This window comes from Choloepus didactylus, chromosome 5, assembly GCF_015220235.1.
Source record: "Choloepus didactylus isolate mChoDid1 chromosome 5, mChoDid1.pri, whole genome shotgun sequence".
In the NCBI taxonomy this organism is placed as follows: domain Eukaryota; kingdom Metazoa; phylum Chordata; class Mammalia; order Pilosa; family Megalonychidae; genus Choloepus; species Choloepus didactylus.
In genome coordinates this window covers 103057454-103075754 of record NC_051311.1, presented here as the reverse complement: position 1 = coordinate 103075754, position 18301 = coordinate 103057454, and the positions used below count along the sequence as shown (strand labels likewise).

The following is an 18301-nucleotide window of genomic DNA, read 5'->3' as shown; positions in this document are numbered from 1 at the left end:
TTTGATCAAAAATGTTTTTCTTCCCTTTTCTCTCCTTCTCCGTTACTCCAGTTACATGTATATTAGATCACTCGATATTGTCCCCAATATCACCAAGCCTCTATATTTTCTGTTTTTTAAAAATTTTCTGTACTTTGGATTACATAATTTCTATTTCTCTGTCTTTAAGTATACTGCCCCTTTTTTCTTTTCAGTCTCAACTTGCTGTTAGTCCCAGCCAATAAATTTCTTATTTCATATACTGTGATTTTCAGTTTTAGAGTAGCTATTTAGTTTATTTTTATAGTTTTAATTTCTTTTAGAATAATTGTGAGTCCCCATCTCTTCACTCATTTGTTCATCTTTTATTTAACTTTCTTAATTATATTTGTAAGAGCTGTTTTAAGTACTTGTGAGTTTCTGTTGGTTGCTTTTTTCCACCTCAAACTTCATATTCTCTCATTTCTTTGCATGTCTAATAAATTTTGATTGTGTTCTTGGCATTATGAGTGTTAAGATGTCACAAATGTGGATTATGTTTTCTTCATTTAAAGTATGTTGAAATTTGTTCTTGCAGGTGGTTTATTTATTAGAAGATCACTTTGATCTCATCATGCCTTGTTTTATTATTTTTTAGGATGGATCTATATCGGTTTTACAACTGATTCTAAATCATGGCATTTATTCTAGGGGTCAGCAAATTATGACCTGTGGCCTGCCATCTGTTTTTGTAAATAAAGTTATACTGGAACACAGCTGCACCCATTCATTTCAATATTGTGTATGGTTGCTTTTGAGCTGCAGTGCAGAGGTTAACGTTTTAACAGACCAGATGGTCACAAAGACAAAAAATATTTACTCTCTGGCCCTTTATGGAAAAGTTTGCTGATACCTTGGTCACAAAGACAAAAAATATTTACTCTCTGGCCCTTTATGGAAAAGTTTGCTGATACCTGCTTTAGAGCACAGCCTTTTCTCCTAAAGCATGGCCAATACTGGAGTCTCAAATTTCTCTGCAATGTGCACAGTTCAGCCCCATGTCCAGGACCATCCAGATTTCTGGAACTCCTGCTTTTTACTGATTCTTTGGCCCATAAATTCCAGCCATTTCAGCTGCCCAGACTATGGTCTTTGCTCCTCAGCTCAGTGAGCCCACTCTGCTCTACTTGGGCACTATCTCTCTGTGCCACAGTTTGGAAAATATCCTGGGGAAGAAAGCCAAAGTTATGGGCTCTCCCTCATGAATTTTCCTACTCTTAGGAATCTCAGCCCCACAGTGCCTATTGTCAATGTCTGAACATGTTTCATATATTTTGCTTAGTTGAATAGATTGTTAAAGTGAAAATCCAGTACCAGTTACTGTGGAAGTCTTAGTGTTTTGTTCAGTTTCCTTTTGGTTAGAAAAAAGAGGAGTCTGCCTAAATATCACTCTTATTATCATGATAAAAAGTTAAATTTGAAGAGAAGGAGGTGAAGTTGTGTTATCATTGTGTTATCATATAGTTGGGTCACAAATTTCTTTTCCACAAAAGACAACACGTGATTAATTTTCATTTAATTCTCAGGACATTTGAATTATAATCTAAATTTTGTTAACTGTAAGTTAAACTAAATATAATTTCTTAACCTTTGGTTTGCTTTTGATGATGAAAACCCAATCAAATTTTTATCTCTACTATATATTATGAAACTATAATCTATATTTTATGTAGATTCACTTTAAATGGATTTTCTGGGGACTCCTCAATCTTTTTTATCAAGGACCCCTCTCCCGTGTGTGTGTGTGTATGTGTTTGTGTGTGCAAATAAAACTTAAGATTTTGCTTGAAATTATAATTCCACCTAGGATACTAGAATTAGTGGTCACCTCTTCAGTGATAAAATTTTAGGTGAAAAATAGCAGTTTCACAGCAAATTGAGCACATAACTTTACCAAGATTCAGGAAGTCAGATGTTGTAAGCTCTCCTCTGAGTATCTCCTTCTGATATTCTCTGCTGTGTTTTGCTCATGGAACTATTTTTGAATCTAGGTTGTGTAGCTCTGTGAACAGAAGAGGTTTCTGAACACAAATGTCTCTTGATTTTGTTTCCACAGCTCTTCTTGGATCCCTCGTGGAAATTACATAGAGTCTAACCATGATGACTGCACAGTTTCTTTGATCTATGCTGTGCACCTTAAGAAGTCGGGTTATATCTTCTTTGAGTACCAGTATGTCGACAACAACATCTTCTTTGAATTTTTTGTAAGGCCTTTTATATTCTGTAATTTACTTTTTAAGGGATATTCGTGTAAAATTTCCCTTTATTAATCATTCCCGTTGTATGTCTCTTTTTTTTTTTTGCATTTACTGAAACTTTCGATACTTACAGAATGGACTTTAATTATTTATATAGTATTTTGTATTCTAGCTAATATTATTTCTTTACTTCTGAGCTCTCATCTTGAGGTGTAACAATGGGCTAGTTTTAATTTTGGTTGTGACCATTAGATGATCATTCAGTTTAGACTTTTTTGTGACAAATATTTACTCCCAGATTCATTTGAATTTTGTTTTTATAGATACTATTTTGTTAAAAACATGGCTTCACCTATTTTAGTTTTTGTTTAAAAGGTTTTTTTCTCTTTGCAATTTCAATTTTTTTTTACTGATTAGAATTATTTAAGTGTATTAATGGGCAATATTTCAGAAGTATTCTATATGGCTATATGTTCCTGATTCTGTGAGTTTTGTACATTCTCAATGAATCAATGAATTGGATAATTGATGTCCCTGGAAAGAAATTAAATAGCAATACAGAAATATAAGATAAAATAAGAGTCTAACAGAATAGTCTGTTACTACTAAAATTATTTAATTTTTTTAATAAACTTTATCAATCCATCAAATATCAGTCATGCCAGTGACTTAAATGCCTGAAAAAATGTTTCAGATTGATTTTATATACCAAAGTCTGTGTTTTTCAAGTAACTGGGGAAAATATTTTGTAAAATGTTTCTGTGGTCCAGATTTGGAGGGCCAATGTGCTAACAGTTCTAAAACAAGTTTATATTGCTCTTGAAAAATGTGCATTTTGAAATCAAATGTGTGCTAGCAAGAGCTATTTTCCATGAAAGTATGAGCCCTGGAATTGAAGTCAAGAGATTTTGGCTGTGGTCCCAACTCTGCAGTTGCTAGCTGTGTGATTTGGGCAATTAAGTTAACATTCTGGCTCTCGGCATTCCCTTCAGTGAAGTGGATTGTGTGGCAAGACTTTTTAAGGAGCTTCCTAGCTCTGATATCCTTTGAGGGTTTTAAGGTGTTACGCAACATTCAAGCAGATTTACTTTTTCAGCTACAATTTGTTTGCAAAACACTTCTCAGAATGAATGATTCCCTATTTCATGAGACGTTTTGGCCATATTGCTAAACTTAAAGTTAAGAAGTGAGGCAGTTATCTATTTGTTAGAGCAAGCATTTTGGTTTGCCTGATAAGTCCCTTGACATCTGTCTTTAAAAGGGACTCTGAAAGCATAGTTTCTTTACTTCTCAGTGATGCCTTTGTTCTTCTGGTTATAGTCTGAAAAGGGGTGGCAAGTTCATTTGCCTCTATTTTCCTCCTTTTATTGATGTTTCAGTTTTATAGGCTGAATTTTATTGACGACGAGGGTCAACATTTCACAGTTATTATGCTTATGGTTAATAGAAAGGAAATAGCTGAAGACAGTGAAAAATACTAGTTGTACTCTAAGAGTTATACATGTGGATATTACATAATTTAGAGCAATATTTAATTTTAGAGCCATATGAGACAGTCAACCCTCCCTTCTTTTTATTTATGATGAAGCTGAAACTTAGGATAAGTGATTAGGCCAAGGTTTTACCGTTACTAGTTACTTTTAGAATGAATAACAAAACTCAGTTGTCTAGAATGCCAGAAGAATGTCACTGTAGTACATGATGTCTGCTTTCAGATGAAAAAAAACGTAGCTTATCCAAACATTGGCCATCCAAGGTACATTCAGATCCATATTAGCTTTTAAGTGTCTTTATACTTGCATTAAAATGGCCACTATGCTTATAATATAAATATGACACTTAAGTGTAATAAAAGCAGATGTCCTCAGTAGCCATTATTCTCTGGTGTTTGGGTGGCAAAAGGATCTATTTTCTAGTTAGTAAGTATTTAGGAAATATCACTTAAGGAGAACAATTTTATGTTGTTTGTAAATTGATCAGGAGGATGAGTAAAGTTGCAAACTGATGTAGAGAATAAGGAAATAGCCATTTGGCTGAAGTATTGGTGTTCAGACCTTATTTTAGCCCTGCTTAGTTGCTGACTATTGTACAATACTAGAAAGATGGTCTAACATCTTGATGTATCTGTAGTCACAGACCTGAGGAGATAGTGCTCCCAACTCACAGGCATTTGGAAGAATTGTCGGGGAGCATAATGTGTTTGGTGCTAAATATATTAGCAGTAGGTCTTTGAATTGACATGGTAAAGGGTTAAAGTTTTCTCCCAAATAATAATTTGGGACTTTGACTTTTGCCATAGCTGCTTGCTATCATACTTGGGTTAAGTCCTGGGGAATTGGAAACAAAACAGAATTTATTTATTTATTAATTTAACTTTTTACTGCTCAATATTATTTTTAAAAAACTTTATTTTTATACTATTAAATACTATTAGTCCTGTATGATGAATGCCTACATTTTGGTTGGCTTGGTAGATTTTTTGTAATGATTTGTTCTCCTTCATGTGTATTGTCAGTGTTAACTCTTTCTTCCCTCCCTCCCTGCCTTCCTCCATCTGTCTGTCTGTCTATCTGTCTCTATATATCTCTTTCTCTCTCTCCACCTCCCTCCCTCCCTTTATAAGTGGGCTAGGATTTTTGTTACAATGATGAAGATGGTTTACTTTGGACCACTCACTTGCTCATCTGCAGTTGTTAGTTAGGTCCAGAGGTCTTGGTGTGTTTTTGCTGAGAATTACTCATGGCCATTGTTTAGTATGTATTGAAAGAAATTCTTGCGGCCTGTCCTGTTCTGGGTACAGAATTTAATTAAAGCCATTATTCTAGAAGCTTTACTGGAGGCCTTGTGTTTAATCCACAGATTCAGAACGATCAGTGCCAGGAGATGGACACCACCACAGACAAATGGGTAAAACTTACAGACAGTGGAGAATGGGGCTCTCATTCTGTAAGTCTTTGTTCTTCCTCCTCTCCCACCAACCCCATTCTTCTCCTTCCCTCTTCCCACCCTTTTGCAAAAGCTTATTTTAAGAAAAAAGGATCAAAATTGGCTATTAATTTAGATAATTTTCCATTAGAGGAGAAATTGTCCCAAATTTCATGAACTCAGGTTTTTTCTAGGCAGTATTTTCCTACTTTTCTTTTTCCTTAGATTTTTTTTCCAATCCCTTTCCCCTCATACCCTTTCAAAGTGGCATTAACAAGATTAAATAAGGCTATTCAAATGTGATATACAAAATCTCTGAGTACGTATATTTACAGATATGCCTGCCAAATGTGATAGAATCAGTGGCTCTTGGCATTGAAAGGATCCTTGAGTTCCTTTCACTCAGTATTCTCTGCAGTTTCCCCAAAAGTGATTTTCAAGTTTGTCTGTTGGTAACTGTGCTGTCTCCACTGTTGAGCAGTTCTGATTATCACAGAATTCATCCATGTTTGGGCCTAAGCCTGCTTCCTATGTATCTGCCAGCCATTGGTCAAAGTTTTGTCCTTTGGTCACAGGACGACTCTTTAAGAGCTTGAAGGCAGATAATATGATTCAGTGAATCTGTTGTTATTTGATATACTGTCTCTTTGGAGTGAGACATCGATTTAAATTCTAGCTCTGGATTATAGTAGTTGTGTTTCTTTAGGCAAGTTACTTAGTCATTTTGAGTCTGATTTTTTATTTGAGAAATGGGAACAATCTTGCAGGCTTGTTGTGAGGATTAAGTGAGAAAATGTATGAGAAGGGTGTAGCACAGTGCCTGCAGCTGAGCTGTTTCAATCAGGGACCATCCTGGTTTTGTGGTTGTAGAAGGCGACTCCTCCTTGGGTAATTAGTACAATGTACTCTTTCAGAGTATGTTTTGATCAGTATGCCTGGAATTGATATTATGACTACTTAAAGTCCATTCACTGAATACCCTGTCAGCTAGGCTTTGAAGGTGCAAGTAACCCTTGACAACAAATATGCCAAGAAACCCGTACAAACACTTAATACAAGGGAACGTACTTAATGCACTACTTCTCTGAATCTCTGGGACAGTGAGGTGGTTGGGTACCTTTTAATTTTATACAACTTGACCAGCCAGAGACTTCATAAAAGAATAAGGATGGCAGATGAAAAAGAACCCCTTAAAATTCATTCTCTTGCATGGCTGATCATGAAATTTATCAGAAAATTAGTTTGATTTATAGTTAGAAACATGTTCCAGGGACAAAGGAAGAAAATATTAGACATGGTGTCATTTAAGTTCTGGAGTCAGAGAGCTAAATCAGGTCATTCTATGAGAATGATCATCTTGTTGCTTTTGCAGTATTGTTTATTCAACAATTTAAAAAGGAATCAGACCCATTCTATTGCTGTTTTGTCTCCAGAGCTCAAAGATGTACTTACAAGTAAGGGCAGCCTGTGTATATGAAAGTGGGCTGAGTGACTTTTACCTTTTGAAATGGGCGTTTTGTAAATATAAACCAAAATAATTCATAGAGATGATTTGCAAAGCATATCCTTTTTATTTGTATTTGAAGAAATGTTTCTCCTTCTACATTAAACAAAATTCCATAGTATTTTATATTGTTTGGCAAAATGAAAATGTGAAAATGTGAACTTCAACAGAGCATAGGTCTGAATTAACAGTAGACTTAAATTTGTGGTGTCTAAATTAATGGTGTTTCATTAGTATGTAAGGGAGCAGTTTTGGGGTATGGTTGGAAGGATGGTTTATCTGCCCTGAGTGTCTTGTGTTTCTCCTTATAGGTAATGCTGAAATCAGGCACAAACATACTATACTGGAGAACTACAGGCATCCTTATGGGATCTAAGGTGGTCAAGCCTGTGTTGGTAAAAAATATCACAATTGAAGGTAATTCAAAGTACCTAGTTTCATTAGTCACCTATTACATTTTATAGTCAATTAAAATATTTAATGCACTGTTGGTTTGGCTGCCTCAAGGGTTTATAGCAGGGATAGAGAAATTAATCTGTTAGGCATCAGAAAGGTCTAGAGACCTCGGTTTTGTTCCTGGAAAGTTGACTGTTTGTTTTAAACTTTAAACTGAATTATTTAATCTGCATGAAAAAGTAAACATGATGAATTAAGGTATCTTTAAATAAAATTAAAGATTCTATGTTAATAAGAGTCTCATTCATTCAAGAAACACCGGGCATTGGGTTTGTCAGAGGAACTGATAATCTGATCACTGTTATACCCACAAAAGGAACTATGAAATAACCATCTTTAGCTGACTTTTTCTCGTGAACGTCTTGTCTTCTGCCTGTCTGATACAGCTGGGTCTTTCCTGACCCAAGAGGGAGAACGATAAACCTTGGTGTGGTTTGTACTCAATTAGGACTGCTTTTAATTAAAGCAGTGATTCTCCTTTATTAAAGTTTGGCTTATATTGTAATATATTCTAAGTGTGCCTGTTCCTCTGATGCTAACTCATTAGTTAGAAGGACATCTGCTGGCAAAGGCAGGAATTACAAACGAGAAGAAAAGTGAAGCCATTCCTAGGGTCTGTTAGATCTTATATGTGACTCAATCAGCAAACAGTGGAAAAACAGGAACCGGTAACCACAAAGATCAGAGACTAGTTGTCTGATTGAGTTGGAGGGGATCTTAGGGTTTGTTTCACTTTTGTGTTTGTGAAGTAGGCTTCTGAGACTCACAGCCCTCTCTCGGTTCTTATGTTAATTTACCTCTACCGAATTTCAATCTCTTACATGTTTGCTTCGCTTGTGTTTTATTCAGTATCTATCCCAGGCCCTTGAACCCAGTAAATGCTCTTTCAGCATTTAATTAATAAAGAGATCATGGATTTGGGTTGAGCTTAAGGTTAATATTTCCCTCTCACTTGTGGTAGAAATGAGTGCCAAGTAGCTTGCTGGTATTGGGACTCTGTTTTTTCCTTCCCTCACAGGGGTGGCATACACATCAGAATGCTTTCCATGCAAGCCAGGCACATTCAGCAGTAAACCAGGTTCATTCAACTGCCAAGTGTGCCCCAGAAACACCTATTCTGAAAAAGGAGCCAAAGAATGCATAAAGTGTAAAGAGGACTCCCAATTTTCAGGTATGACTCATCTTTGCCAATTTAAACTTTGTTCTTCTCTTTCTTAATTTATGTTTATAGAATATCCATTCATAAACCAGAAGTCACACATTAAGTGTGACGTTGAATGGCGGGCCAGATACCAAAATACTGAAGTGAATCAATGTTTAATGGGTAAAATTTATGACTTCCTGTTGTCTCATTCTGCCTGATTTTCCCTTTTATCTATCATTTTTTTTCCATTTCATATCTCACAGGTAACTGGTGAGGATATGTTCATACTAATTAAAAAATTCATATTGTACATTTATTTAGATGATTAGTTGGCATAGAGATGTGCTTAGGAACTTTGGATTTTTTCAGATTTCCAGTGTTCAATGAAGAAATATAATGTCTTCTTAGAAAAGCTATGATAGGCTGCATGTGTGTCATGGGAAAATTTATTGCTCTAGGGAGAATAAAAATGTAGACTTTTATTTTCTTTAGGCCTAGTCAGTTCTCCCTAAATTCCTCTGGTAAGATTATTTATTTATTTTTTTCTTGTTTAGTTGTTTCCTTTTTCCGTTTTTGTTTTGATTTTTTATTTTCTTAGATTTGCAAAAAAATTGACCCTTTACTAAAACACATTTTTATGTTGCAGAGGAAGGATCCAGCGAATGTACGGAACGCCCTCCCTGTACCACAAAAGACTATTTCCAGATCCATACTCCATGTGATGAAGAAGGAAAGGTATAGGTAGACAGTGTTCAATCAACTCCGTTCCAAATTTGTCCAACCCTTCTCCCAATTTAAGCAGACTTGTTATTCATGAGAGAGGTAAATTAGCTGATTTATAACACATGTATGTAAGGTGCTACTGAGGAAATTAAAGAGTTTAGGTCCTGAAACCTGCCTGCCTGGCTTTGAATCTCAGCTCTACTGCTTATTCTTGCTCAGTGCTGCTAAGCTTCATTATTTCATCTAAATGGGGATAGTAATATCAGTGTCTATTTCATAAGGCTGCTATGAGAACAAATGAGATATTCAGTGGAAGGTTCCCAGTCCAGTGCCAGCACATGGTGAGTGCTCAATAAATTACTGCTTTTTTAAAAAAACAGGTATATATATTTTAGAAGTAATTGTATCAGGCACAGCCTTAAAATGTGTATGATGACTCCCAGGGTGAAAATATCCTGTAACTTCTCTTTAATTATTTGGTTCCTCAGTAGTTTTTATGAATAAAAGCCTTGCAGCCATAGGCTAATTCAATCATGGCAGATTATTGTTAATTGCATTTAGAAAATTCAAAGTAGTTACCATATAAATGGCACTTAGCCCAGGGAAAAATGCCCACATGTACTGCACAGTGGATCTGCTCCTCTCTTAATTAAAGAATCATCATATACCTGCCTGTGTGGGTAAGGAGAACTGACATCAAAGTACCTATGAAGCATTCTTCATGTATATTTGCATCTCTGAAATAACGATGTTGACTTTCTTAATCTAGTTTGGGCAATAAATTTAAATGGCAGTAAATTTATTGCTTATTTTTCTTATCTTTCTATCCCTAGGTTTTAACCTATACTTTTTATATTCAAATAATTATTCTTACCCTTAGGCCCTTAAGTATTTTTTTTATGGATTTTACTTTATATGCTTAAGACCAAGTGCATTCTAGTTTTTATAGTAGAACAACTACTTATTGACTCAGAATAATTTGAGAGAAGGCCAGTTCGAATTAGTGAAAAATTTCAATGATAAGTATAGCTATTATTTTTATTAAAAAGTCACTCAAACTAACAGCTATTAACTGGCAACAAGTTGTAAAGTAAGGCCTACAATACTGGCCAAATAAGAGCTATTTCTATTTAGCAATAGCTCTCTACATATATTTTCTAAAGTGGGTTGAAAAGTAATTTGAAATGTTTCTTTCGCAGACTTTTCTTAGCTAAACTTTAGCCTTACTAAAAGTAAGGCCAAAGTAAATTTATTCTATGTAATAATCACTAATTAAGCATTGCTAATGCTTAAATGAATTAGTAATGCTAAATGAATACTAAGCATTACTATTGCTTGAATGAATCAGAGCTGGTAAACTAAGGGATCTAGGTCTTTGATGTAATGAAAATATACAAAGCCATATTTATATTACATCAGTGAGTAGTTGACCTGGGTGACAATATCTAATTGACCTGCACCCAAAGAAAGTAAGGTTGTATTAGAGTTTTCTAGGGAAACAGAACCAACAGGAGATATCTGTAAATGGTATGAGATTTTATAAAAGTGTCTCATGCAACCGTGGGGATGCCCGAGTCCAAATTTTTAGGGCAGGCTGCAAGCTGGCAACTCCAATGAAGGTCTTCAGTGAATGCCCCAGGAGAAGTGGGCTGGCTGAAGTAAAGACGAAGGTTCTCCCTTCTGACTGCTGAAGCTATCACCTCCCCATTAAACACCTTTAATTGATTAGATTCAGTGTCTCTCATTGTAGAAGATACTCCCCTTAGCTGACTGCAGAGGTAATCAGCCATAGATGCAGTCGATGTACTAATGATTTAGGTCCACGATTAAATGGACCTTGCAGCAACAGATAGGCCTGTGCTTGCTTAACTAGACAACTGGACACCATCACCTGGCCAAGTTAACACATAAAGCTGTCATAAAGGCTATATAGTAAAATGTGGAGTGCCCACAATACATGCACATGTGCCCCCACATATGTGCACATGTGTGTACAAACAGGAATGTTGTGTATGCACATACATACAAATTATGTTTTCCTGGTGAGTCTGGGTGAACTCTGAACATGTTCTCAGTATGGAACAAAACTGGTACTCTATAAACTTAGTGATTTTTACAAACGTAATTTAAGACCTATTTCAACATAAGTGTTTCTAACTACAGAAGTAAACAAAATACGAATCAATGGGAACTTAACAAAATATATATAGTGAAGAATCTTGGTTTGCATACATGATTTGAGATTTTCCTGTTTTTATTATTTGTTCCAGCATTTTTGTTGTTGTTCTGGTTTCATTTTAAAAAAGGTATTTTCTCTTGCTTAGAATAGCCAGATGATTTTCCAGTGGTTTAATGTTGTTTCTCAGTTATTCTACTACTATGTTTTGGCTCTCTTTGTCCTATCATGTTCTCTTTGCTTTTATTTCCCCCTTGCTTAGAGAGGATCATCAAGTTGATTGACAAAGAAAGTGACTATTGAAGTATTTATGGAAGATACTTTATAGTTATGATTTTTCTTACACAGGAATGTTACAAATTTCTGTGTTTATTTTGAATCTTAGTTATCTGGTTGCTTCTTGCCTATAGAGGAAGTTTTTAGGAAAATTTTTATTCATAATTAGAAACTTTCTAATCCTAATTAAGAGACTCCCATTAACCTTATGAAAGGTGTAGATTGCTTAGTCGTTCATTCATCCAACAAATCTTTACTGAGTACTGGTTATAAGTGGAGTAGTGGCTGATGAGGGCAAAGCTAAGCACAGAAAAAAAACGTAAATGTCTTGATAGACAGAGAGCAGTGGTTGTCAAACTTGAGGGCCCCTCCCCTGAGTTTAAGATTTCATAGGTCTGGGGCAGAGCCTGAGAATTGGCATTTCTAGAGATTTCCAGGTAACTCGGATTCTGCAGGTCCAGGATCTCTTTAGCACTTTGAGAACTGCTGATCTAAACTCTAGAGAAAGAGATACAAAGGCAAATCAGTGAATCTAACACAGCCTTCAGAGCTGCATAGAAACAAGGCAAGGATGTGGGAAGAAAACATTTCTGGCAGAGGGAGCAGGTTGGGGAAGACCTGGTGTAGGAGAAGAATGGTGTGTCCTGAAAGAAATAAAAGGATGTGTGTGTGTGTGACTGGAATGTGGGGATGGGGGTTGGGGTTGCATTAGATGCAGCTCATGACACAGGCTAGTGATGGAATAGGCATGATTTTATAGGCCATATTTGGAATTTTGCTTTTATAATAAGAGCAATGGGAAATCACTGAGAGGTTCTTAGCACTAGAGTGATGTGATGTGATGTGATTGGATTTATACTTTATATAGATTCCCTTGGCTGCATTTTGAAAAAAGGATTGGAGGGAGTTGAGAGAAGATGTGGGCAACCACTTGGGAGGCTGATGGTGTCCTTCCTTGGATGAAAGAAGAAGGAAACAGGTAGTAGCAAAGGGAATAGAGAGAAGGTGGTAGAATGGAGAAATAGGAAGTAAAATTCAAAGGATGCTGTAATTAATTATATCTGAAGGGTTAGAGAGGGAAGTGTTAAAGATGGGCAGGTGGAGGTCCTACTGAGTTAGAAAGCAGATTTGGCAAGGAAAGACCTTGAGTATAGTTTTTACTACGTTGAATCAAATGCTGGTGAGACACTGCCCCCACCCCCTGAAGTGGAGATGTTGGAAAAGCACTTGTTCATATCAGTCTGGAGCTTATTAGATTGTGTGGGCTAGACGTGTGAATCTGAGAGTCATCAGAAAATACTGGTAATGGAAGCTTTGGGCTTGGGTGAAATTTTGCAGGGAGAGAATATAAAGTGGCCTAGGACTGAGCCAGTGCTAGGAGAGATGAGCAGGGATGGTGACTGAGAAAAGTGGTTGTATCCCAGAAGACACACAATGTGAATATTAAAGAAAGTGGGAATGGTTAAGAAGGCCGATGCTGTTGAGGCATCAGCCTACATGAAGACTGAAAAGTGTCCGTTAGATTTAGCAATGCTGAAGAAAATCGTGACTTTAAAAGAGCCATTTGTAAAACATGGAAACCAAATTGAAATGGGTAGAGGAGATACAAGGATTTGAGTCTTCTGATACATGCTTACAGAAAGCGGTAGTATTCACTCATTCATTCAACAAATATTTGTGGGGCCTACTATATATCAAGTATCATATAGGCAGTGTGTCTAGGGATACATAGAAATAAACAAACATGAAGAATTACTTGGTGTTTGTTACCCACAGATAGGTTCTGAAGGTCTCAAGGAGACAGGACACATTTTCTTATGACATTATTCCCTGTGATAGATAACTGAACCTTCACAGATATGACTTAATTGAATAAAGCTAAATATATACAAAATATAGATGTATAAATGGATAAACAACATACACTTGTCAATAAACATCCATGATAAAATTATTTTACGTAATGAGTTAAATATTTATTTGAGTGTTATTTTTTCAGAAAATTGGGTACAAATCATTTTAAGAGCCCACTTCTTACATAAAATGAGGCACCCATAGAGGTGCACACAAACACATGTACAAGTTCAATATTTGAGGTCTGAGCTCAAAAGAATGTTTACCAGGCAAGAGTTCATCAAAAGAAGGTGTTTTAATGTTAGTATGATATTTAACAGAGCTTCTCTTGATCTCCTTATGGATAAGATAGAAAATCATAGACTATATGCTATGATTAAGTGGATCTATGGGTAATTGAACAACCAGATGTAAAAAGTGTGATTTAATAAATGGATATTAACTAGGGAGTGTAGTAGTTTGTATTTGTCTTAGGAATATAGGCATTTAACAAATTATTTATACATATCCTAATTCATACCAATAAAGGTATGAATTAAAAGAATTATTTTTAACATCATATTTTAAAATGGTTAACTTGTATGAAGGCATTGGGAAAATGAATATCAAATTCAAAATCCATAAAGCTGGGCAGAATGACAGAATTAAGATTTAGAAAAACCTCACTGTGCTTTAACAATGAACTTAAATTAGTAAAATCAAAATTTATTTGTGTCAAAGGAAGCCTCTGATATAAAAGCATTTAGAAAAGGCAGCATATTTACTTGCTAAAAGTATTTGCAGAGGAGTCCAAGCTGAAGAAGATCTGGCTCTCCAAATGGAGATATTTAAAGGGGAAAAAATCCAAGAGTACAAAGGATCCTGTATTTGCTTCCTGGAAGTGCCAGGAAAAATCACCACAAACTTGCTTACAACAGCAGAAGTTTATTCTCTCACAGTTGTGGAGACCAGAAGCCCGAAATCAAGGCATTGCCGTGGTGGGTCCTTTTGGAGGCTCAGAGGAGAATCCGTTCTATGCCTCTGTCCTAGCTTTTGTTGACTGCCGGCAGTTCTTGGTGTCCTTGGCTTGTGGCTGCATCTTTCCCATCTCTGCTTCTGTCTTCACATGGCCTTCTCTCTTCCAGGTCTCTAGTTTCTCACCTCCCTCTGCCTTTCTCTTCTCTTATGAGGACACCTGCCATTGGGTTTCAGGCTCCAGGGTGATTTCATCTGGAGATCCTTAACTAAATTATATCTGCAAATACCCTATTTCCAACCAAGGTCAACTTCATAAGGACTGGGCATTAGGACTTAGACATATCTTTTGTGGGGGGTGGAGAGGGATACCATTCAAGCCACAACAGATACTTAGTTTTCACTTAAGCTGTTCCAGGTTGAAAAACACCAAGTTTTTCACTTGATAAGCATAATATCAAAGGCTTTCTCATGTCTATAGACATCAACATTGCAGATGTTGGGGGGATAAAGATGTTTCTATTAGGGAGTCAGAAACTTATGGAAGGCAAATCCCTGTTGGATGCAATTACGTTCCAACAAGCAGAGCCACCCAGTACAGGAATGGCATGTTTTGTCAAACAGGGAATTTTCTGCCAAGCTAGAAGAGTGCCTGGCAGAAAAGATGTTTTAGAAGGGAGTCTTCTTGAGAGGAGGCATTAAAGTGTGCTTGAGCATCACCATCTCTGGGTCTAGGAAATTCATGGTGGTCATAGAGGGTTTGCTAGCATTTTGCTAACAGATTGTCTTCTACTCTCTAAAGTCTTTATCTTAAATATTACAAATTATTCTGAATGTTCAATGCCTATAACATAGTACTTCAGCAGGAGCGAGGATAGAGGACACACAAAAATAGGATATAAAAGAGTATGGATTTTAGATCTATCTTTATCCTTAAATGATTTAAGCAAGTCAAATATATTTGGGGTCTACATTTCTTAATTAGGATGTTGGGGAAAAAAGCATGGCATTTCTCTGTGACTAGGAATTTCTGAATTTGTTTAAAGTAAAAATTTCCCCATATGCTTTTAAAAAAATCTTTTAAAAAATGTCTTTATTGAGATATAATTCCCATATCATATCATTTATCCATTTGAAGGATACATTTCAGTGCTTTTAGTATATTCACAGGATTGTGCAACTCTCACCATTCTCCAATTTTAGGACATTTTGTTGCCTAAATGCCCAGGCTAGAACCTCCAGTACAATGTTAAATCCCCCATAGCATCTTCCACATAGAGAAAGAAGATGACTCAGGCTCCTGGGCCTTTAGAAGGGGGTTAAGGAGGTAACTACAAGGAAAAACAGAAAAACAGCAAAGGCTTTACAGAACAGGAACCCAAGTGTATGTTGACATGTAGGTGCATGTGCTGAGGACATGCTTAGGGCAGGTGTGGATGTTGGATCCGGCTTTGAAGGAGGGTCAGACACAACTTGGCAGAATGCTGTGGATAATTCCAAGAGAGACAAATGATGAGTGCCCAGTGGCTTACAACTGTGAAGGATCAAGGTTTGTGAAGGGTAGAGAGACAAGCAATATCCTGCCTGCCTGAGACCATCTGAGCCAGAATCTCAAGGGAAACAAGGCAGTTAGGTGGGGTGGCTGCTGATAGACCCTTTTAAAGTGTGTATAATTTAGCTTTTAGGAATCTAGCCAGTCTCTAAAGCTTCAGTACATTTGGACAGGGACATTCGAAGGAAGAAAGCAGGCACCTATGGACAAGTCCAGTCTCAAAATTGGTCAAGATTTTGTTCCTCCTAGTCTTGAACTTTATTTTGATGTGAGAAAAAGCTTCCTTGTGTACATATCATCGTGTAATTTTTAAAAATGTATTTAACTTACGCTTAATAAAAATATATGTTGACACTGTAGCCCTGCTTTACTCTTACTGTTAATCTGGCTAGTTTTGGTCTATCCAAGTGTTGGTTTCATAAAGCATTTCATAATTTTATCTCAACTTGCCAAGAAATGAATTGATTGTTGGTTTTTCACCTACATTGTGAGCCATCTGGTGCTAAGTATCATTAATATTAATTACTATCTTTTCTCAGTCAGCCAGACTTCAGAGCAACTGTCTGTCCCCATTAGAAAGAGAGACAGAATAAATCTGCCATGTGAAGCCAAAAGCTTTGTAAACAAAACTTTTACTACACAGCACCTGAAATTTGACTTCTAAGTATCTAAATGTTTAAAGGTGGTTACCATTTTCTAATTTCTTAAAATTTGGTTTGATTGGATTGAAAGTCATGTGGTTTATCGGATTTATCCAAATGTATTTGCATATTCTATTATTTTTACCTTCACCAAATTGGCTGTCCTTGACTGGTGGCTTTACCAGCATATACTAGCTGTGTGTGACTTTGGGATGAGTTGTTTAACAGCTCTAATCTGGAGTTTCCTCATTTGTAAACTTGAGGATAATAATATCTGCCTCCTAAAGTGGTTTACAGGATTCAGTGCACTGTGCCTGGCTTCAGCCCTGTCCCCAACCCCCCTGGGGAACTGCTGATACCCAACAGTAGGTCACACCTGACCCAGTGCAATTTGAACTCTTGCTAACTTAAATCAGCATATTAGTGAATTGACTTGAATTTGAAATTTGTTTTCTACATCTGTTAAGCCAGAACATTTAAAAGGCAGTCTCCCAAATATAATGCTATTTCATTTGCTTAGATTCGCTAAACTTTACATTGCTTTTTCTCAGGGGAGCTGAGAATCCCTTATGGATACAGACTCTAATTTATTTTTTCACAGACTTAGGAAACTCCGGCAGGAGTGGCCAGTATTTTTCAGATGAAGCAGATGGGTGAAGTGGGTGGTTAAACTATACCATGATGTGGGCCATAAAATGAATGTAGAAAAAGAGTTTTAATAGGGAAAAATGTTATTTATAGTTCTGCTGAGGCATCTGCCTTTTAAAGCATTTCCTTAAGTATCCATCTTCAGATAAGGTGAATTTACTCTTTCATAAGAAAATACTTGAGAATAAAATTGAGTAGTCTAAAGAGCTTACTATGTATGCTTTTCTATTAACTGGAAATAACTATCAAGAATTGCTTTTAATTTTGGTTCTCCAGATTCAATATTAGACTTATGATTTAAAAATTGTTTTTAAGAGGAAAGAATACTTTCAGCAGGTTGTATTTCTAATGAAAGGAACTTTTAGATTCTTTTTTTAAATATTTACTTATAAAAAAGTGGATTTCTTTTTCTGTTTGCATTTAGAATACCTTTTTTTTTTTCTTTGCTAAGCATATCAATTTTGTTTTGAAATGGTTAGCCCATTTAGTAATTGTGTTTTAAGAAGAAAATTACTGATATTATAACAACTTTCTGGGTTTGGCCAAGATACAGGTAGTTTCTTATACTTTGTTTTGTGTGGTGGTGTATGCACGTGAGGGAGAATAAAGGATAAGGTTTAGAATATTTTGTGCTCCTTAAAGGCAGGCTGTCAGAACATCCTATTCTGAGAACATGGAATAGGCCTAGAAGCTTTTGGAGAAAATACTTTAGCTATAGCTCTTGTAGTATAATATTGAGTTATTGAAAAAGACTCAGAGAATAGCTAGTGATATTTATGAAATGTCAGGCTTCGATATATTCTTTTTAAAAATAATTTTTTTTGTGTGTGTGTGTGTGTGTGTGTGTGTGTGTGTGTATGCATTACCTGCAAAGCATGGTAATATGTGCTGTGGGTGGGGGAAAGAAGAGAGTAGTGAAAACGAAAAAGATGCAGTGTCTGTATGGAACCTTCTGTTAATTACATTATGAAGTGTATGATAGAAGAATAAAGTGAATGGATAGAAGAGTAAGTGCTATAATCATTTTACCCTTTTTTTTTAGCATTTGATATTATATTCACAAAATATAAGCAAGACTTACATTCCTCTCTGTGAAACTTTTCAAATAAGTTTGTGTAGAGGGCCTTGAGATGTACCAATTATAAAACATGTTGAAATGAAGACATTTTAAAACTACAAAATATAAACTGGTACTTTATACAAGAATTCTCCAGAAAGTTTGTCAATCAGTG

The 18301-nt window shown here is 36.0% G+C and overlaps 1 protein-coding gene across 6 annotated transcripts in view; it reads left to right on the top strand.

Moving 5' to 3' along the window:
* The window catches only part of ELAPOR2 (endosome-lysosome associated apoptosis and autophagy regulator family member 2), a 225067-nt gene that overhangs the window by 139001 nt on the left and 67765 nt on the right, over positions 1-18301 (top strand). For all 6 annotated transcript variants that reach the window (XR_005217011.1, XM_037836548.1, XM_037836549.1 and 3 more), the window contains 5 exons: positions 2075-2222; positions 5076-5162; positions 6957-7062; positions 8120-8272; positions 8892-8980. Coding sequence is in view for 5 of the 6 variants with exons in the window: in XM_037836548.1 (XP_037692476.1) it covers positions 2075-2222; positions 5076-5162; positions 6957-7062; positions 8120-8272; positions 8892-8980 (583 nt within the window). In the remaining variant the exon portion in view is untranslated. The remainder of the gene's footprint in view (positions 1-2074; positions 2223-5075; positions 5163-6956; positions 7063-8119; positions 8273-8891; positions 8981-18301) is intronic.